Source organism: Pelophylax lessonae (genome assembly GCF_965119305.1).
Source record: "Pelophylax lessonae genome assembly, chromosome: 13".
NCBI classification, from domain to species: domain Eukaryota; kingdom Metazoa; phylum Chordata; class Amphibia; order Anura; family Ranidae; genus Pelophylax; species Pelophylax lessonae.
The window spans coordinates 98,255,644-98,278,535 of record NC_138780.1 but is presented as its reverse complement, the minus strand read 5'-3'; the positions used below and the strand labels follow the sequence as shown (position 1 = coordinate 98,278,535).

General features: G+C 48.4%; 1 protein-coding gene across 1 annotated transcript in view; it reads right to left on the bottom strand.

Moving 5' to 3' along the window:
- PRKD1 (protein kinase D1) overlaps positions 1 to 22,892 on the bottom strand; it is a 277,377-nt gene that overhangs the window by 33,492 nt on the left and 220,993 nt on the right. Inside the window, exons 10-12 of the mRNA XM_082275698.1 lie at positions 18,877 to 18,929; positions 10,632 to 10,704; positions 10,410 to 10,516 (exon numbers count right to left, since the gene is read on the bottom strand). Coding sequence (XP_082131824.1) covers positions 10,410 to 10,516; positions 10,632 to 10,704; positions 18,877 to 18,929 — 233 coding nt within the window. The remainder of the gene's footprint in view (positions 1 to 10,409; positions 10,517 to 10,631; positions 10,705 to 18,876; positions 18,930 to 22,892) is intronic.

Sequence of the window (22,892 nt, the reverse complement as noted above, 5' to 3'; positions counted from 1 at the left end):
CGAAAAGCCCAAGACTCCCTTCACAGGGAAAGGAGGAACCTGACCCTTGATGGAATAAGCCTGAACAACCGTCAGCCTGATCCATCTCGAAATGGTCGCACCAGACACAGCCAAACCTTTGTGAGGACCTTCCGAAAGAACAAAGAGTCCAATTTTCTAAAGGACTCAGTAACCATCAGATAAACTCTAATTGCCCGGACCACATCCAAGGAATGCAAAGCAATTTCCTTGGGATGCTTAGGTCATAAGGAACGCAACACGATGTCTTCATTAAGGTGAAAATCCAACACCACCTTAGGGATAAAAGACGGATTAGGTCAGAGGACCACTTTATCGCTGTGAACCACCAAATAGGGCGAACGACAGGACAGCGCCGCCAACTCAGATACTCTGCGAGCAGAAGAAATAGCCACTAAGAAGGCAACATTCTGTGACAAGGAAAGCAGAGAAATCTCCCTAATGTTCTCAAAGGGAGGCTTTTGAAGAACAGACAACACCAGATTGAGATCCCACAGAGTTAACAGGGATCTCCTCGGAGGAGCCAGATGACGCACCCCTTGAATAAAAGTGTGAATCAAGCTATTAGTAGCCAACAGACGTTGGAAGTAAATGGACAAGGCAGACACCTGACCCTTGATAGTCTCCATGGAGGATCCACGACCAGTTTTACCAGTTCTGCGTACCGAGACTGCTGAGGCCAGTCTGGTGCCACCAGAACAGCCGGAATGCCATCCACTGCCACCTGGCAAAGGAACCTCAGCAGAAGTACGATCGGGGGGGGGGGCTCATATATCAGCCGATACTGGCTCCAAGGAGCCACCAGGGCGTCTGTGGCCTCGGTCAGAGGATCCCGGGTCCTGGCCACAAACCGCCAGACTTTCCTGTTGAGGCGAGACACAAACAGATCCACCTCCGGAGTCCCCCACTGAGCACACAGGAGATGAAACCCATCCGGATGAAGGGACCATTCCCCTTGATCCAACATCTGACAACTAAGGTAATCCGCTTGCCAATTCTCGACACCCAGAATGTGGACAGCGGCAAGAGCTGTAACATTGGCTTCCACCCAAACCTGAATCTCGGCCACCTCCTTGGCTGCCAGGGAACTCTTGGTGCCCCCTTGATGATTGATGTAAGCCAAAGCCGTGGCATTCTCCGACTGTATCTGAACCGGAGAACCGCGTAGCCGGCTCATCCAGTGGAACAGGCAGAGTGTGACGAGACCAATCTCGCCACTGGGCATTGGAGAAGCCTGGTTGCTCGCCTCCTGCAATGTGACTATGGGCCCTCTCTCATCAGCCCATGCTAAACGTAAACCCCATGGCGATTTGACTGTGTTTGTGGCATCTGAGCGCTGTTTGGATATGTTGAGCGCTCAGATCCAGGCTATCTAGGGATGGGTTGAATGTGGGGGTTCTGTTCAGTAGACTGGGAGTTATGCATTTTTGTGTCTTTTTGTGTTTCTTTAACCATGTGGCTAATGGAGTCTTGCCTCTATCCTGGAAGCTAAACCTTATTCCTGTAAACTGTAAGGCACAGGAAGTGCACTCCTAATATGGTCATTCCAGGAAGTCCAATGAGGAGACGGACTGTCTGAGGTGGCTCTCCATTCACCTATTGTCGGGTGTGCTAATGAACTTGCCTGCTGTCTGCTAAGAGATGTATTGACACTCAGAGTAATGTGTATTGAGGGCTCGTTAGGGAACCATTGTTCTGTGTCTGGCTATTGTGTACATTGATTACCCCCTGGGGGCTTCTGTCTCCTTGCACATGGCAGTCCTTCTGGTCAAGCTATCTGACCAATCACTGCTGACTCATTTTCAAGCCCTCATTTGCATGGCTGGAGAGGACCTTATGGGGAACTGCAGGTACTGTGCAATTGACCAATGGGAAAGCGGTTGTTGGGGGAAGGATGTTCCAAATTCTGTATAAAAGTGTGCTGTGTTCTTCCAATAAATGTTGTTCCTGTTTTAACCTCAACGCGGAGCCTTGTCTCGTTATTGGGGGGATTTATTGAATGCTGTTCCAGTTTGACTGCTAGGAGTGTAAACCCTTCATATGGTTTTTCCTATTCAGCTGTATGCAGCATTCATAAGGTTCCAGCTACACTCTTTGCATCATTCCTTGGTTTCCAGTTCGGAAGTTTGGTGTCCTGCAAGTAGCTGTGCCTGTAGCTCTGGAAGGGGAAGATCTACTAAACGGTTTTAACCCTTTTGTGTCCGGGGTGCCGTAACAATTGGTAGCAGTGGTGGGATCGTTCCCACAGCCAGAAGGACAGCTACAGGAGACACCATTCCGTGGATTTACAAGTTGGGGGCAACGCATGTCTCAGTACAGCAACCCTTAAAGCAACAGGATGGAACCAGCAGTGGAGTACAGATATTCTCTGAAAGAATATGACCGTATGGTGTGGTTACGGCTGAGCTTCTTCGGACTCAATCCACTGGAGAGATCCAAGCGGTTCGTGAGGAACTTAGTGTTCATGTCTCTGCTAGACAGGGCAGAGAGAGAGGGCCAGCTAGCACGCTGGGAGGAACTCCAGCGGCAGGTACAGTTAAGGGAAGAGGAGAACCCAGTCTCCATTCCCCAGCGGCAGCCTGATTTATTGGGAATTGGGAGCCCAGTCTCCATTCTCCAGCGGCAGGCTGAGTTACAGGGGGCAGAGACAGTCGGTCCTGTCGCCCAGCAGCAGATTGATTTGTTGGGAATTGGGAGCCCAGTCTCCATCCCACAGCAGCAGAGTGCCCTGCAGGAAACAGAGAGCCTAGTCTCCTTTCCCCAGCAACAGGACACTGTATTGGGAGCAGAGACAGTCGGTCTCCCTCCCCAGGGGCTGGAAGTATATTTGGGAGAGGAGCTTGTTACCCCCTCTCCCCATGGACAGTTTGATTTGTAGGGAATTGGGAGCCCAGTCTCCATCCCACAGCAGCCGAGTGAAGTGCAGGGAATTGGGAGCCCAGTCTCTAATCCCCAGCGGCAGGCCGAGTTACAGGGGGCAGACACACAGTTGGTCCTGTCCCCCAGCAGCAGATGGATTCATTGGGAATTGGGAGCCCAGTCTCCATTCCACAGCGGCAGAGTATTTTATTGGGAATTGGGAGCCCAGTCTCCATCCCACAGCAACAGGGCTGTTTAGCCAAAGGGGAGACAGTCGGTCTTCCCCCACAGCAGCATGGTGGGTTATCTAAAGGGGAGACAGTCGGTCTCTCCCTACCGCAGTATGGTGGTGTATCTAAAGGGGAGACAGTCGGTCTCCCCCTCCAACAACCAGGCTCCAACCAGGCTACTTCTGTGGTAGCGCTTGCAACAGGGCAGAGTACCGCTGGTCTCTGCCCACTCAGCAACCCACCAAGGCAGTCTACCAGTCCCCCACACAGCCAAGGTGAGGCACCTGGACATGGACAAACTTCTCTTCTACCCAGGTGTAGTAACCAGTTATTTTGGGTGGGCTGTACTGCTGTTTCTGTTTTGTGGGTGGGCTGCTGGACTAACAAGGGCACTGACCGGCAGAAGGTCAGATACTCTGTTAGTCGGTTTGGAAAAGGGGAGAAATGTGACGAGACCAATCTCGCCACTGGGCATTGGAGAAGCCTGGTTGCTCGCCTCCTGCAATGTGACTATGGGCCCTCATCAGCCCATGCTAAACGTAAACCCCATGGCGATTTGACTGTGTTTGTGGCACCTGAGCGCTGTTTGGATATGTTGAGCGCTCAGATCCAGGCTATCTGGGTGTTCTGTTCAGTAGACTGGGAGTTATGCATTTTTGTGTCTTTTTGTGTTTCTTTAACCATGTGGCTAATGGAGTCTTGCCTCTATCCTGGAAGCTAAACCTTATTCCTGTAAACTGTAAGGCACAGGAAGTGCACTCCTAATATGGTCATTCCAGGAAGTCCAATGAGGAGACGGACTGTCTGAGGTGGCTCTCCATTCACCTATTGTCGGGTGTGCTAATGAACTTGCCTGCTGTCTGCTAAGAGATGTATTGACACTCAGAGTAATGTGTATTGAGGGCTCGTTAGGGAACCATTGTTCTGTGTCTGGCTATTGTGTACATTGATTACCCCCTGGGGGCTTCTGTCTCCTTGCACATGGCAGTCCTTCTGGTCAAGCTATCTGACCAATCACTGCTGACTCATTTTCAAGCCCTCATTTGCATGGCTGGAGAGGACCTTATGGGGAACTGCAGGTACTGTGCAATTGACCAATGGGAAAGCGGTTGTTGGGGGAAGGATGTTCCAAATTCTGTATAAAAGTGTGCTGTGTTCTTCCAATAAATGTTGTTCCTGTTTTAACCTCAACGCGGAGCCTTGTCTCGTTATTGGGGGGATTTATTGTATGCTGTTCCAGTTTGACTGCTAGGAGTGTAAACCCTTCATATGGTTTTTCCTATTCAGCTGTATGCAGCATTCATAAGGTTCCAGCTACACTCTTTGCATCATTCCTTGGTTTCCAGTTTGGGAGTTTGGTGTCCTGCAAGTAGCTGTGCCTGTAGCTCTGGAAGGGGAAGATCTCCTAAACGGTTTTAACCCTTTTGTGTCCGGGGTGCCGTAACACAGAGCTTGATTGATCTGAGCTCCAGAATGTTGATCGGCAAGGATGACTCTTCTGACGCCCAGGTCCCCTGGGCACAGAGCTTCCCCAGCACTCCACCCCAGCCGGACCGGCTGGCATCCGTGGTGACCACCATCCAGAACAGCGGCAGGAAGGGCTTGCCCTGACACAGAGCAGGAGACTGTATCCACCAGGATAGGGCCGACTTTGTGAGATGACGAATCTTGTGGTCCAATGACCAAGGGTCCCTGTTCCATTTTGCCAGAATTTCTTTCTGCAGAGACCTGGAATAAGACTGAGCAAATGGGACCGCTTTGAAGGTCAACACCATCAGACACACAGCCCTCATGGAGGACCGATCGGTTTCCATCAGCAACCTGATCGCCCCTTTGCAACTTCTGAAGCTTTTTCAAGGGGAGAAAGACCCTCGCTAGAGCGGAGTCGAGAGTCAGCCCCAGATAGGTGACCCGTACGGATGGCTTCAGAGCAGATTTCTTGAAATTGATCATCCGCCCGAATTCTTGAAGGGTCTAAACTGTAATAGAAATGTAGTCCAACAGATCCGAATGAGAGTCTTCTCACAACAGGAGATCGTCCAGATATCCCAAAATTGAGATTCCTCTCTGACGTAACAAGGCCAGCACAGGTGCCCTGCAGGACCTTGGTAAAAACTCTGGGAATGGAGGCGAGACCAAAGGGTAACGCCAAAAATTAAAAGTGCTCCTCTGTCACCGCAAATCAGAGGAATCGCTGATATCCCTCGAATATGGGGACGTGGAGATACGCATTCTTGATGTCGATGGAGGCCAAGAAATCCCCCTGATTCAAGGACGCCACCACCAACCAATATGGACTCCATTCCAAACTTCTGCACCCGCACAAAGCAGTTAAGAGCCTTGAGATCCAGGATTGAGTGCACCTTGCCCTCCTTTCTTGGCACCATGAACAGGTTTGAATAGAAGCCTTGAGAGCGTTCCTGCGGATGAACCGGCACGATCGCTCCTTGTGCCAGGAGGTACTGCACAGCTTCCCGAAGATCTTTCAAACACTCTGGAGACAGGTGAAGATTCGACTGAAAAACCCTGTCGCCCCGGCTGGGACCAAAATTCGATTTTGTACCCAGAGCGAAGGAGGTCAAGGGTTCCTGAAAGAAGCGCAGACGTCCCCCCACCCCAGACACAGGTGAGGGCGCCCCTTCATGCTAAAGGGCACTCGTCCGCTGCTGGGGACTGACTAGTCTTGAGCTTGCCCCAGGGCTTCTTAGCCCCTCCAGAAGTTCTGAACCGCTTACCTTTTTCTTACTCTGCGGAGGGCATGATCAGCAGTGAGTCGCCAGGTGCTCTCCCAGAAAAGGGAGATCTGTCAGGGCTTTCTTGGAAGCTCGGTCAGCCGACCAGCTCTTCAGCCAAACCATGCGCCTTAGGGCAATCCCCTTGGCCGAAACTCTGGCCACCAGGGGAGCCGCATCCAGAGACGCATCACACAGGAACACCAGGGCCTGGGCCATCTGGTCCAAAAGTTACATCAGTTCTGGGGGAACTACGTCAGGGTCCAAGCTCCCTTTCAGAACCCTAATCCTTTCCATAACGGTCTGTGATGCCAACATAGACACAAAGACCGTTTTCAAGATGGAACCCGCCAACACATGAAGATTGCGGGAAAGGGATTCCACCCGCCTGTCCACCGGATCCGTAAAAACCAGGGAATCTTCCACAGGCACAACGGTAGATTTGTTCAACCTGGAAACAGGGTGGTCCACCTTAGGTGGCACCGTCCAGCGGTTAGTATCAGCAAAAGGATACCGGCGTTTAAAGTATTTAGGCACAACTAGCACATGCTTAACACGCCGCCATTGGTCATTCACAATATCATGAAAAGTCTCGGGACAGGGAAAAACTTTGCCAGACTTTTGGGTCTTGCGGAAGCCAAAGGCCACCAGTGTCCCTGCCGGCGTGGGCTCATCAGCCAATTTTAAGGTTTCCCTCACAGAAACAATCAGGGCTTCCACCAAAGTGTATTCCCGCGCTGAAGCCAAAGACGACCCTTCGGGTAGGTGGGCGTCCGTGGCGACCACATCAGCCTCTGAATCAGAGGACTTCACCAAGGATGGAGAAGGCAGCGGCCATTTACGACTATTAATCTTTTTCATGACAAAATCAACTTTTGTCACCAGGCTTTCCAGAGCTGCTGAAATCTCGGCCAGCGACTGCGATCCGGACTGTCCGTTAGTTGCACAGAGTGGGTCTGAAGGATAAATTACAGCCTGGGTCTCCATATTCAAAGTTGTAGAAAAACGAAGTACTGTCACTTTAAAAAGTGACGATCGTGGTTCCCACCGCCAATCGCAGCGGTCTGCAGAGTCCCCCTTAAATATACACTAAAAGCAGAGTGTGTAGGGATATGCCCGCAGGGACCCCCAGTACTGTACCAACTCCAGAGAGAACCCTCCTGAATGGCCTGCAGCAAGAAGAAGAATCACAGGAAGTGGCCTCAGCCTGGACGTAAAACGTCACGCTGCTAATGCAGTACATAGGACTACACAAAAATGGTTGCCAATGCATTTTAATAGGAAGCTCAGAGAAAATAAGATGGCGGCGCACACAGCATGCATTGCGGCCAGGGACCCCCTCAAGAAGGCCTCAAGGATCTAAAAACAAAGACCCAGCAAGAACAAGGTACTATTGTCACCCCCTCAGGACGCCAGGCGCCCCAGTGACATAGCCCCCCGTGGGGGTGGGAGAGGGGGGGAGGGAGACAGGGGGTGGGAGAGGGGGGAGGGAGACAGGGCGCAGAGAGGCTGGGTACCTGACAGGCTAGGGGGATCTTTTAGGAGGTAAAAATCCTATTATCCCCAGGAGAGGGCCCACATCCCCCCCAAGGCCACCAGGGGCAAGGGGGGGTCACATTTACTCACCATACCATGGACTGGGTGGGCTCCTCTCCAGGCAGACCTCCTCCCACCCGAAGAGGGGGTGCTGTCAGCCGATGGGTACGCTGCGACTCGGGGCATTCCAGGTCATCCACTCGCAGGCTCGTCCCCATCCGGAAAGGGGCACCGTCGTGGCGAAACCTAGTGCGGGACTATAACCTGCTCACGCTCGTAGGCCAGGCTAGGAGGAACATAAGGATCTAGATCAGGGATTCTTAAACTACGGCCCTCCAGCTGTTGCGGAACTACACATCCTATGAGGCATTATAAAACTCTGACATTCAGAGACATGACTAGGCATGATGGGAATTGTAGTTCCTGAACAACTGGAGGGCCATAGTTTGAAGACCTCTGATCTAGATCATCCAGTGCAAAGCCCCAGCCGGCATTGCTTGCAATTCACCAGGAGGATCCCCCTGAACACTACCTAGCAAAGTGAGTAAAGAGAAATAAAACAAAATATTTTGAAAAGAATAAAAAACTGAGACCGAAGTCCCAGCAGGAAACCTAGGTCCTACTCCTTCTCTAGGCAGAAACAAACTGGTTTGCTGAGCAGAGGGTGTGTGGGTTATACATGTGGGGATGGCCCAGTAGGCGTGTACATTTTTCCTGCCTAGACTACTCCCGCAGGTGGCAGCATAACCCATTCAGCTAATGAAGATGGAGGCTGCGTCTGTCAATGGACGATATAGAAACAGAATTTTAAAATTCAAAGTGTTTTATTGAGAATCCTTAGATACAGTATGGGGCGGGTGCCTTATTTTGCTCTGGGGAATCCTTCGATTGTCCTTCTCCAGGTCAATTGCTATGACTCAGTGCTGACACCTCCCCCACCCTTGAGAAAGGGGCTGCTCTAGAGGGACCTGAGGGTCTGTCTGTCCTAAGAGGTTTGAAAGTTTGACAACATGAAGTGAAGAAATACAGAAATAGACTTTTGGGGAGAAAAGGAGAAATTTTTCTTAGAAATTCAGACATTGTAGCATTAAACTCCTCCCTAGATAAGCTAGAGGAGGAGGACACCCCTGGAGGGGTTAAGGAGGTCTCCGAGAAGAGTAGCAAGTCAGTTTGGGAACAGTGGTCTGGGATTATACTGCAGACTCACCCCGAGCTATTAGCAGAGCGTAAGCAGGCACGGAATACTCACCAGGAGAGTCTAAAGCATTTTTGTGCTGAAGTGCTGAATGTGAGACCAGGAAAGAAGAAGCAGCTGGGATCATGTGCAGGTTACAAAATGGCGTTAATATGCACAATAAACCTATTTGGGCAGGAGGCTGCATAGGCTTGGGCCGAGAGCCCAAAAAGCCAAAATTGTGGCACATTCAACAATGGCAATGGACAGGACCTCTGCTGCTGCTGACTTGTAACAGAGTTGCAGCAGGAACTCCCCTGGTTAACCACTAAGAGACAAGAGTATCACTCGCGTGCTCCCAGATAGGGCAGCATTGACTTACCACAGCAATGTTTCCTGTGATACTCCTAGTAAGGATGTTATGGATAGGACAAAACTCCATCCAGCAGCCTTCCCCCTCCCAGTGGGCATACCACCGAGGGAGTTTCAAGGACAGAGTTCCACAAGGCAGGTGTACTACAGCCCTAGACCTGTAAAGCACCCTGGGGCTAACAAGAGGTCAACATTACAGGTTGACACTTCATCATCATCCTGGTGGGGTCAGGGTACAGTCCCCCAGGACAAAGTCAAAAACTAAACAATCTATAAGCTGCAAAAGTGAGTCTCAGTGGCTCTGCAGCAGCTGAAGAAATCTTGCTAGGAGACAAAATCTTGAGAAAAGTGCAAGAGATAAAAAGTAAATAGTTTGCTTCTCCCATAGCAGAAGGAAGAGGTTTACACACTAGCAAAAAAAAAAAAAAAAAAAAAGAAAAAGGTTTGCTGGAAATAAGAGTTGTAGTCGGCTGTCCTTACAACTCGTTTGCCAGTGTCCAATCTCCCAAAGGCAGCAGCATATTCATTCCACAATACTTCCATTATTGTACGATTAAGAAATATAAATTATTTGATAGCAATTTTTAAAGAGGAGTTTCACGCTGTAAATAAAATGAAAACCAGTAGCTTGAAATCCTGTAGCTGCCTTATACTATAAGGACCTGTCCAGTGATCCAGCACTGTCCTCAACCTGGGTTAGTTCTTTATTAGCCTTTGGATTCCCAGTGCTGGCATTATAACTGTGGCGCCAGTGTATTATACAGGGAATTATATCCCTTGTACCCCTACTAATCGTGGCCCACTCAAGTATTTAGTGGTTGCCTGTGCAGGGCCCAAGGGGTAAAGCAGGAGGTGAGGAGGCGATACACCACCTCCTCATCACCTGTTAAATGCTCTCTGAAGAATGATCCAAACATGAACATTGTACAAAGCCACTGTGATTGGCCCTATACCATGTGATCGATGTGACCAATCACAGTAGTAAAGAAGATTATCATGAGTAACAGCCTCTGCTTACTACCGCTGACTGCAATTGGTCACAGTGATCATATGGTACAGGGCCAACCACAGTGACCCTGTACCCAGGATCTGATATGTCTGGGGGAAACAGCGATTACAGATTGTGCTGCAGCGTGCCCCTGAAGGCGCATAGGTGGAGAAACGTATGGGCACGTCCTCCTGGATCATCACCAATCCTGCCCAGCTGTTTATATATAGCGATATACATAGCACTATATATATATATATACACATATATATATATATATACACACACACACACACACACACTTTGATACATTCACATCAAGCCATGCCCCAGTAAAATAAGGAATCAAACACCCCTATCTCAGTATCTAACACACATGTTTATTTCAGGCAATGCAGAATAACCTATCGATATGTATTTGAATTGTGGTAGGTTCTGTTTTCCATTTTGCCCTCAAGCAAATGAAATGAGTGAATACGCGGTTATACTGCAATTTGTACCTGTAATATGGCAACTTCGTTCCTTAGCTGGCTTTCCTGCTTAGTAGGAAAACGCAGTTTATCTATTATTTTTATAGCCACATCTCGGCCTGTCTTCCGATGCTTTCCTGAAATTAAGGAGCACATATTTACAAACAGATCAGTGAGCCCTTTTTGAACAATCTAGTTACTACACTGGTGTAATATAGGCAAAATATCTTTGACAATGGGTATAAACCATACCTCCATATACAATACCAAACTGTCCTGATCCAAGAACCTCATCTGGAAAAATCTGATATACAGAACTAATATCCTATGGACGAAGCAAAGAGAACATTTTGCATTATTAAACCTTCAAGAGAGTAGGCAACATAGATAGGCTCATATAAAATTGGATTTTTGACTTACCGTAAAATCCTTTTCTCTTAAGCTCATTGACAGACGCAGTCCTCTTTGATTAATATCAGTAGGGTTATACTGCCCCCTACAGGAGTAGGACACTAGGCAGGAAAAACGTTCTGGCCACACCTTAGGGGCAGTCCCAGAGGGCATATCCTCTCTCTCCCTGCTACAGGATGTCAGTTATGTAACAAAGCAGTGTCAGAGAATTCAACCCAACCCAACTCAAAAATAGAGGGGCGGGTACTGCGTATATCAATGAGCTTAAGAGAAAAGGATTTTACGGTAAGTCAAAAATCCAATTTTCTCTGTCGCTCATTGACAGACGCAGTCCTCTTTGATTAATATCAGTAGGGACGTCCCAAAGCAGTGCCACAAATGAGGGGTGGGATAACGGAAATCAAAATCCAATCCAGAAGGCCCAACCGGAACCAACCAGAAGTCTTAAAGGCTCATCGGACAAAAGGATGAGACTCAATTGAAAACCCAACAGGAAAAAAAAAACCCTCGAGGTAGATCAACGGTCCCCTCAAACAGCGACCTGCAGAACTTTGCGGCCAAAAGAGGCATCCGCCGATGCCAGCACATCAACTTTATAAAATTTTGTAAAGGTATGAACCGACGACCAGGTAGCCGCCTTGCAAACCTGAAGCACCGACGCCTGATGGCGGAAGGCCCAGGAAGTACTAAGCGCCTGAGTGAAGTGTGCCTTAACAGGGAACGGAGGAACCCGACCCTTAATAGAATAAGCCTGTACCACCGTCTGTCTGATCCATCTAGAGATAGTCGCAGCAGACGCAGGCAACCCCTTTCTAGGGCCATCTGTGATCACAAAAAGTGAATCAGTCTTACGAAAAGAGTCCGTAGTAGTCAAGTACACCCTGATCGCCCGAACCACATCCAAGGAGTGTAACGCAAACTCCCGAGGATGACTGGGCTTAGGACACAGGGAAGGTAGCACAATATCCTCATTTAGACGAAAATCTGAAACCACCTTAGGAAGGAAGGATGGATTTGGACGAAGAACCACCTTATCCCTATGAACCACCAGATATGGGGAACGACAGGACAATGCGGCCAGTTCTGACACCCTGCGTGCAGAAGTGATAGCCACCAAAAAGGCCACCTTCAGGGATAAGGTAAGCAAGGGAATCTCCCTAATATTTTCAAAGGGAGGTTTCTGAAGAACCGATAACACCAAATTGAGATCCCAGGGCGGCAAGGGCGCGCGCACCGGCGGAGCCAGGTGCCGCACCCCCTGGATGAAATTCCGCACCAAGGACTGAGTAGCCAAAGGCTTCTGAAAGAAGATTGCTAACGCTGAAACCTGACCCTTGATAGTGATCAAGGCCAGTTTCTGCTCAACCCCCTGTTGCAGAAAAGCCAATATCCGGGCCACCGAGTAAGAACGTGGAGGAAACCCAAGGGATTCACACCACGCGATATAAGACTTCCATGTGCGATGATATACCTTTCTGGAAGTCGCTTTCCTCACTTTAATTAGAGAAGGAATAACTGAAGCCAACAACCCCTTGTCCTTCAGCACCTGGGTCTCAACAGCCAGGCCGTTAAAGCCAGCGATCGTAAAGCAGGATGGAAGATCGGTCCCTGAGACAGCAGATCCTCCCTGAGGGGAAGTCGCCAAGGAGCGTCCGCCACCAGCCTGACCAAGTCGGCGTACCAGGCCCGACGAGGCCAGTCCGGAGCCACAAGGATAACTGGAATTTCCTCCACCTCTATCCTGCGAAGAAGTTTCGGCAGCAACTTGAGAGGGGGGAAGGCATACAGTAGCTGATACTGCCCCCACGGGGCGACCAGCGCATCTGCGGCGTCCGCTAGAGGATCGCGGAAGGGGGCTACAAACCTCCGCACCTTCCTGTTGAGCCGGGATGCCAACAGATCCACATCAGGGGTGCCCCAACGAAGGCACAATTGGTGAAATACCTCTGGATGAAGAGACCATTCCCCTTGATCCAGAATCTGACGGCTGAGAAAATCTGCCTGCCAATTTTCCACCCCCGGAATGAATACCGCGGAGAGAGCTGGAACAAATCGTTCCGCCCAACGAAGGATGCCGGCCACTTCCACGGCCGCCAGGACACTCTTGGTGCCCCCCTGGTGATTGACGTAAGCCACGGCCGTGGCATTGTCCGACTGGATCCGCACCGGGCTGCCCCGGAGCTGCTCGGTCCAGTGAATCAGACAAAGTCTGATCGCTCTCAGTTCCAATACATTTATCTGTAACCTGGATTCTTCCAGGGACCAGAGCCCCTGAGCAGATCGTCTGCCGAGAACCCCACCCCACCCGGATAGACTGGCATCCGTGGTGACAATCGTCCAATAGATTGGAAGAAATGAATTCCCCTGACTGAGCATTGGTGACCGAAGCCACCAAACCAGAGATTCCCTGGTCCGTTCGCTCAGCCGGATCCGATTGTCCAGGGAATCGGGATTCTGGTTCCATTTGAGAAGAATCTCCTTTTGAAGAATCCGGCTATGAGACTGGGCAAACGGTACTGCCTCGAAGGAGGCCACCATCAGTCCCAGAACCCTCATGCAAGTCCGCAGGGAAGGCCAGTTGACGGTCCATAATAACTGAGTCGTCGACTGAATCTTCTGGAGTTTCTCCGCCGGGAGAAACACTTTTGCCAAGGATGTATCCAAAGTTAGGCCCAGATAGTTCAGTCTCCTGGTGGGGACCAGGGATGATTTCTGCCGGTTCACCAGCCACCCGAACTCTTCCAAAGAGATCATAGTAATCTCCAAGTTTAGAAACAGAGCCTGCGGAGACTTCGCACGGAGAAGGAGGTCGTCTAGGTAACCTAGAACCGAAATGCCCCGCTGTCGCAACAGCGCCAAAACTGGGGCCAAGACCTTTGTGAAGACCCGGGGGGCAGAGGCGAGACCAAAGGGTAACGCTGCAAACTGATAATGGTTTTCTCCTACGGCAAAGCGAAGGAAACGCTGATGTCCTGCGTAAATGGGAATGTGAAGATAGGCATCCTTGATGTCTATGGACGCCAGAAAATCCCCCTGATGCAGGGAGGCCACCACTGTGCGAATGGACTCCATCTTGAATTTTTGCACCCGGACAAAATGATTGAGCGCTCTCAAGTCCAGAATTGGACGCACCTTGCCCTCTTTTCTGGGTATTGTGAATAGGTTCAAATAGAACCCCTGAAAACGTTCTGTCCAAGGAACGTGGACCACTACTCCTTGTTGCATCAAATCCATCACTGCCCCCCGCAAAGCTTCTAAGCGATCCGGGGATAGTCGGACATTGGAAGGGAAGAACCGCACCGGTGGAAGTGATAGAAACTCTATCTTGTATCCTGACCGTATGACCTCTTGAACCCACTTGTCTGGAATCCTGGAAAGCCATGGGTCCGGAAACCGGTGAAGACGTCCCCCCACCCCAGATATGGGTGGCGGCGCACCTTCAGGCTGTAGTGGTCTTATCTTCAGGTCAGGCAGAGCCGGACCTTTGTTTACTCGACCAGCGCCCTTTGAAACCCCCTGGGGGGGGGGGGCTTTGGAGGACTTCGCCTTATCGCCCGCCCCAGAGGAGCGAAAAACTTTTTATGAGCGGAAAAGGAAGGTCCCCGTCTGCGACGAGGTCCTTTCCCCTTAGTAGCCTGTGGTAAAAAGGTGCTCTTGCCACCAGTGAGACTCTTGATGATCTCATCCAAGGTGGCACCAAACAGGCGATCCCCTTGAAAGGGGAGATTAGCCAAGGCTTTTTTGGAAGCTTGATCCGCCGACCAGCATTTTAACCACAGCATACGCCTAAGGACCACCGCCGAGATCGGCACGCGCCCCATTAATGGAGCGGCGTCCAAGGCGGCGTCACAGACAAACTGTAGCCCTTGTACCATCTGCTCCAGCAAGTCCGATACTGCCGGGGGGAGACTTCTCCCCTCCAGATCCCGGCGTAACAACTTGGTCCACTCTGTCAATGTTTGTGAAACCAGAGCAATGGTAAACACTGGCCTAAAGGCTGACCCTATCAGGGAAAATATAGAGCGGGATATAGATTCCGCCTTACGGTCCACCGGATCCCGAAAAGACGGAGCGTCCTCCAACGGGATAACGGTAGCTTTATTTAGTCTGGAAATCGGCGAATCCGACGGTGGTACCGTCCATTTATTAAGGAGGGATTCTTCAAACGGATAGCGTCTAGCAATCCGTTTGGAAATACCAGGGGTTCACTTTGGACAGACCCATTCCTCCTTAATTATATCATCAAAACATTTGGGCAAAGGAAACACCTTCGCCATCTTGGTAGGCTTGCGAGTACCAAACGTAATTTCAGTATCAACTGCCTCCGTAGGTGTAACCTCAAGTCTTAAGGTTTCCCGGACAGACACAATCAGTGCATCTACCAGCGCTTCGTCTTGCGCTATAGCGGAGGCAGAAACGTCTTCCTCGCTATCCGAGTAGACGGGATACGAGACACCAGCCCCAGAAGAGGGACCTGCAGCCGCAGCGACAGGCTCAGAATCTGTATCTGAAATGTCAGACGAAATAGGGGTAGGCGGGGGTCGTTTTTTCGCCCCCCGTCCCTGACAGGCCACCTCCACCCGGGATACAAAAGACTCCAAAACCGCTGACAATGCATCAATAGTGAGTGGAGAATTGGAGGGTCCTGGCCAGGAACACCTGTCAGCAAACAAAGATTGAAAAACAAAAAAAAAAACTTTTTTTTTTTTTTTTTTTATGTAATCCCCCAGCGCAAGAGCGCCCCTCAGTGCCACCTGTTTTGGAACCCCCACAGAGAGAGAGAGATACCCCAAGGGCTCACCACCTGATGCACAGAAGCTCCTACCGAACTGCTCTCAGCGCTGTCCTTACAGAACAGGAAGTCTTATGGATCGATTTACCCGGGTAAAGGAGGCGGCTCCGCCCCTTTACACGTCTTCCGGCACTCCCACTGCTGCTCCTCGAGGCAAGCTGGGTGTATCAAAGATGGCCGCCGCCATACAGGGGACACTTAGGCTACGCCAAAATGGCGGCCTCGCGTGCCCGCAACGGCACTCCGTGCGGCTGCAGTCGACCGATCGATAAGTGCTTGTATCCATCTTACACAGACCTTAGTCATGGATCCTCAATCTATAATGCAGCTAGCAGTAATAGATTTTACCGGATTGTCAGCTCCCAAACCAAGCCTGCTATCCTGGAAGGGGCGGCCTGGGCCCGAGTGGTACTCGGCTCGGCCTGCCGGCGGGAGGGAGCTCGCAGGGATGGATTGCGACCACCCCATCTTAGGAGGAGTGTGTTACAGGATAGAAGGGAACCCGTTCATGAGGGTCCGACCATCCCACGGATAGGCCCGCGTCCACCTGACAGAGGGAAAGGGGACATTCTACTCACCCTACCGGAACAGGCGGGCACCAACAAGGACGCTGCGACTCCGATTCAGACTGGTCGTGGGCGCCCTGGCGAGACGTTTAACTCGCGGGGCCAGTCCCCGTCCAATGGGACTATGTCGCGGCCGACCCAGCGCGGAGCTAGGGCCTGCACGCGCTCGTAGGCCGGCTGGGGTGACCACTGGATCTCAACAATGCAGCCCGTCGCCCAGATCCAGCATCATTGCTTGAAGATCTCACAGGAACAAAAACTGGAGAGAAATGGCTAACTAAAAAAGATTTATCTAAAAAAGCTTGCCAGGATCAGAGATCCCAGCAAGGAACTTAGGTCCTTACTTCTGACTAGGCAGAAAAAAACTGACATCCTGTAGCAGGGAGAGAGAGGATATGCCCTCTGGGACTGCCCCTAAGGTGTGGCCAGAACTTTTTCCTGCCTAGTGTCCTACTCCTGTAGGGGGCAGTATAACCCTACTGATATTAATCAAAGAGGACTGCGTCTGTCAATGAGCGACAGAGAAAATACATTTTAAAGCTAAACTCCAGGAATTCAGCCACGTTGTACAATATCCTGAATTATTAGGGGTTAGGTCCAAAAAGGTGCATGCCTGCCGGCGGACTTGTTACTTTAGAGTGGAACTTTAGTCAGAAAATGAAGTCCTGCTAGATGACTTCAGGCTGGCCCCTTTTGCAGGTATAGCTATGCAAAACATTAAACATAAGTGCCTATACTGTTTAAAACCAGTAATACACTGTCTCACACTGCTCTGCACATGCTCAGTTGCTCTCCATTTTTAGGCACTGCTGAGTTTGTAGAGGATGATCTGCTGACAGCCTTAAAGCGGAATTAAACCCTCCTATCCTTTACAGCCAAGGAAGCTGCTTCTGTTTGAACTACAACTGCCATGGTGCTGCACATGTGATCAGTTAGGACAACAGCCATTTGATGGTTTGACAGTTTGGTTGAGGACACAATCAAATCAAACAGATTTTTTTTAAACCAAAAATTGATGGGTTTAGTTCCGCTTTTTGATTTACAGCTGGGGCTTTAGGCTTCAGCAAAATGGCAGCCTCCAGCAAGAAGAAACTGGAGCAATACTGGAAGCAATTTACAGCACACACTAATTTTGGTAGCATAATTATTAATGGGAAATGTATGTTCCTTGCTAATGAACATTATTTTTTTATCAAGTTGTTATGAGTAAAGTCCTGCTTTAAATTACAAATTTTTACAGAGCACCAGGAGCATAGCTATCATACTTTTGGCACTCCAACGCTGGACATTTTGGTCTCAGATCAGCAGCTGCAGAGTCACATGCCTGTGCTATGCCTGCTCCTCTCCTGCCAATCACAGAGTGCTTTATTTATGTAAACACATTCACAAATTCCAAAGGCTTCTGTGAATTGGCAGCAGAGGGGAGGGGCAGGAAGAGGTGCTATATGTTCAGCATCTTCACTGTCAAAGCGCCAGAAGCATAGGGATAGCTGTGCTCCCAGAGAGCCATAAAACTATCAGGTGTAAATTAAAGAGAAGTCCATGGGGTGATGGACCTTGTTGGACTTACCTTGTGGTATGCCAGCATTGGCCAACCAGGTAAAACCCCTCTGACTCCCATTGTGCTTCAACTTTTTAGAAAAGCAGTATTACAAGGAAATCTCTAACGCAGAGGGGTGGGACCTATCTCCCTAATGATCTTCAAGAAACATTTTATATGAATAAAAAAATCCTGTTTTCTTAATCATTCATCAAGGGACACAGGATGAAATGTAAATCAAGAATCACCAGTACACTAGGTGTCTGCGGAGTGCCACGCTTGGAGCCCAGTGCTCAAAGGTCTAATTCCAAGTGGTCTTCATCATGTCCATGGGTATAATCCCAGAGACTCATTCACACCTAAAACTGTGCCACTGTTCTGAACCTGTAGAGCACTTTGCGGTTAACAAACGAGTACACTAGACATCTGGGACATCAAAGACACAACCCAGTCACAGCATGAACCAGGTTAGGTCTCCAAAGAAACACAAAGCATTAGGGGACCAAGATAGCTGCATAACAAGCTCAGCATCAAAACAATGAATCTTGCATGAAGAAAAATCTTAAGTTGGTTAAACTTTTCTCTGAAAAGACATTTATCCCTCTAGAACACTAGTAAAACACTAAAGCATGATGGGAATGGGAGGGGTTATACCCAGATGGATTTTTATGCTAGTGTCTACTTCCTCCTGTAGGCGGCAGTATAATACTCAACTGCTCTTGATTTACATTTGATCCTATCTCCCCCAACAAAAGACAATAGGATTTCCTTTTTCTTTTTTGCTGTCTGCCTTATTAAACGACTTCCCATCAAATAAGATTCAACATAACATATTAGCCCGCTGACATCTATACAGCTGACACAATGCTCCCTTATAAAGTGGATTACTGCATACATTTCTACTCTCTTTTTATCACTAACTAATTTTTCTATGCGCTTATTTTCTGGAATTTTTTTTTTTTAAACCAAGTGGCCTCCTGTAAAGTCAATTAATAGAGTTTTTTTTTTTTTTTTTTTAATTTACTACAGCACCAAAGATTTAAATATCAGGATAAGCAGGGCTACATGTGGCTTTTCTGACCAGAGACACATGAAATTTGACATTTGTGCCAATAAAAGGCTCTAATTCCTTATCTTTAGCCACACTGTTCACATTATAAATAGGTGAAGGATCTTATAAGTACATACCACATTTTCTTGCACCTGGCAGTTAGACACGGAGATGCTGCTGGAAACATCACCTACAAGACAAACCTCATAGGTAACATGATTCACACATTAACTTCAGCAGATACTTTTTCAATGCAATGCATTACAAATTCAAACTTTACAAAATAGGGGGGGGAGCACCGGTGATTGGTTGAAGTGTTGGTGTATAAGAATTCTTCACACCCTTCCCTTTATATTTGGACTGCTATCCATGACAACTGGCTTGTTTGAAAAAAAACGTATTATTTGCCTGTTATTTCCATTATACCTTAATATTACACCTTGCTCTAGGTTTATCCATTCATTAGCGCTGTTAGTGTGGTGGATCGTTTCTCATTATTTGGACTATTACACCTTGATTTAGAATTTTATTTTGATTATAACAGCTGCTGAGACCGTTAAGGTTTTATGTATTATTATCCCCCTTTTTAAGTTTGTCTTGAGTTGAGCGCAGGGTGAGTGTTTTCATTGCAAGTGTGGCGCTAGGGCAATTTTTTCACTCCTTTATTAATATTACAAAATAACAGCTACGTTTAAACTTACTAATGCCAAGTTAAATACAGGAAAATACTGTCCACACAAGACTGTTGCCACTGGCCACATGAATTTAAAGGGTTTAAGAGCCGGTTCACACTAATCCGACTCAAAGTCGCCCCTACTTTGAAGTCGCCCGTGCAGCGCGACTTCATCGTGGCTTGCAAACGACTTCTCATAATACAAGTCAATGCAAGTCTCTCCGACTTCGCCAAAAAATAGTGCAGGAACCTTTTTCAAAGTCAGAGCGACTTGAGTCGCTCTGATTAGAACGGTTCCTTTGCACAGCATTGGGAGCTACTTGTCAGGCGACCAAGTCACCTGACAAGTCAGAGTAGTGTGAACCGGCTCTAAGAAGAAAGGTAGACGTCTCTAATGTCTCTGTAGCATTATCGATAGTTACTGTTGGGGGGGGAATTTTAACAATCTTATGCATACAACACTGGAACAGTTGGAAATTCCTAAATTCCTAGCATAACCTAATGGTTCTCACTGACAAGATGATTGTCACTCGCTTTCCCTAAAACTTACCAGCAGACCATAAATTGTGCATTGTGTACCCATGAAAGGGGGTCTCCAATGCAAATCAATTTTGCCTCTTCTGTGTAGGGCACCTGGGAACTCGGAGGTAACACACAGACAGGCCCCAAACCTCACAGGATAATGCCAGGGCATACAGTATCTCACAAAAGTGAGTACACCCCTCACATTTTTGTAAATATTTTATTATATCTTTTCATGGGACAACACTGAAGAAATGACACTTTGCTACCATATAAAGTAGTGAGTGTACAGCTTGTATAACAGTGTACCTTTGCTGTCCCCTCAAAATAATGCAACACACAGACATTAATGACTAAACCACTGACAACAAAAGTGAGTACATCCCTAAGTGAAAATGTTTAAGTTGGGGCCAATTAGCCATTTTTCCTCCCCAGTGTCATGTGACTCCGTGTTAAAAAGGTCTCAGGTTTGAATAGGGATCAGGCGTGTTAAATTTGGTGTGGTCGCTCTCACTCTCTCATACTGGTCACTAGAAGTTCAACATGGCACCTCGTGGCAAAGAACTCTCCGAGGATCTGAAAAAAGAATTGTTGCTCTACATAGGCTATAAGAAGATTGCGAAGACCCTGAAACTGAGCTACAGCATGGTGGCCAAGACCATACAGTGGTTTACCAGTTAAGGTTCCAATCAGAACAAGCCTCGCCATGGTCCACCAAAGAACTTGAGTGCATGTCCCTAGCGTCATATCCAGATATTGTCTTTGGGAAATAGACATACGAGTGCTGCCAGCATTGCTGCAGAGGTTAGGGGTGGGGGGGGGTCAGCCTGTCAGTGCTCAGACCATACACCGCACACTGCATCAAATTGGTCTGCGTGGTTGTCGTCCCAGAAGGAAGCCTCTTCTAAAGATGATGCACATGAGAGCCAGCAAACAGTTTGCTGAAGACAAGCAGACTAAGGACATGGATTACTGGAACCATGTCCTGTGGTCTGTTGAGACCAAGATAAACTTATTTGGTTCAGATGATGTCAAGTAGGGCTGAACGACATACGATGTGCACATCGACATCGTGCAGTGAACCTGAACGATAGTCACATCGTCAGACATGCGATAGTGTGGAAGGCAGAGAAGTGTGTCCTATCACTCACAGCGCTGCCTACGGGAAGGGGGAGGGGGCACACAGGACATCTGCAGCCCGTCTCACTCGCAGCGATCATCCTCCTGTAACAGCAGACACCTCTCTCTCCACATCTCACTGAGAGGGAGGGAGATTTCACTGCCAGAGCCACGCTGATGAGCTGAGGTCTGTGCATTGTTATAGATACAGTGGAGGGGGCACACAGTAACCAGGAAGGGCAAGTAGCACACATGATGGGGGGGGGGGGGGGCGGAGGAGGGCGCAAGAGGATATGTATTGGGAGAAGAGAGTACTTCTGCTAGTGGGGTGGGGGGGGGGAGGGGGGTCCTCTTAACCTGCTGTGATACTTCCCACACAGTTCCCTACAGTAACATTAACCCTGTATGGTACAATCAGAAGGCTGCAGTACTGCCCTACATCACCTTAACCCTGTATGGTCAGAAGGTTGCACAGTGCACAGTCACACGTGATTGGTTTGCTGTGCCACTGCTCATGGCACTCACCACTCAGTCACAGCCAACATTCCTCACTACTAAAAATGTGCAACGAAGAGGATCCGCTGCAAAAAAATATCGCAATATATATCGTGGAAAAAAAAATATCGCAATGTGATTTTTTTTCAATATCGTGCAGCCCTAATGTCAAGTGTGTGTGGTAGCAACCAGGCGAGGAGTACAAAGACAAGTGTGTCTTGCCTACAGTCAAGGACAAAGTTGGGAGTGTCATGGTCTGGGGCTGCGTGAGTGCTGCCGGCACTGGGGAGCTACAGTTCACTGATGGAATCATGAATGCCAACATGTACTGTGACATACTGAAGCAGAGCATGATCCCCTCCCTTAGGAGACTGGGCTGCAGGGCAGTATTATAACATGATAATGACCCCAAACAAACCTCCAAGATGACCACTGACTTGCTAAAGAAGCTGAGGGTAAAGGTGATGGACTGGCTAAGGATGTCTCCAGACCTAAACCCTATTCAGCATCGGTGTGGCATCCTCAAAATGGAAGATGGAGGAGCGCAAGGTCTCTAACATCCACCAACTCTGTGATGTCGTCATGGAAGAGTGGAAGAGGACTCCAGTGGCAAACTGTGAAGCTTTGGTGAGCTCCATGCCAAATATTGACACTTTGGACCCAATTTGGACATTTTGAGTTGGGGGTGTACTCACTTTTGTTGCCAGCTGTGTGTTGAGTTATTTTGAGGGGATAGCAAATTTACACTGTTATACAAACTCTACACTCACTACTTTACATTTTAGCAAAGTGTAATTTCTTCAGTGTTGTCACATGAGGGGGTGTACTCACTTTTTTGAGATACTGTACCTTGGAAAAAAAATACCAACAAACAATATCATATCCCGAAATGCTGCTATCCTATACCATGGAGTGTACTCAATGGCGATCAATGAGCGAGACTTTTTGCAGCATTTGAGAATGACGCAATATATTTTTCATTTAAATTCCACGTAATAAAATTCTTCTCAAAGAGACGGTTAAAAAGTTGATTACATAAACACATTTCAAGTTGTGTACTGTACTTGTTACAGTTCCAAACACTTGTACCTCCAAATACTAAGACCCTTATTGTCAGTGCGTTTCTCAGTCCCCCCCCCTCCCCCCCGCTTCTTCAGTACAGGTAACAGTGCACACACTGGAATTTATATGTCAATATTTGAGTTCATCTGGAAACAATATAGCAATTTCATGAATATACTGTATTGTACACACTATGAATAATTTAAACATTAAACTAGGTATATAATTTATTGTTATATCAGGATTACATATAAATGAAGAATACATATTGTTTGGTGAACT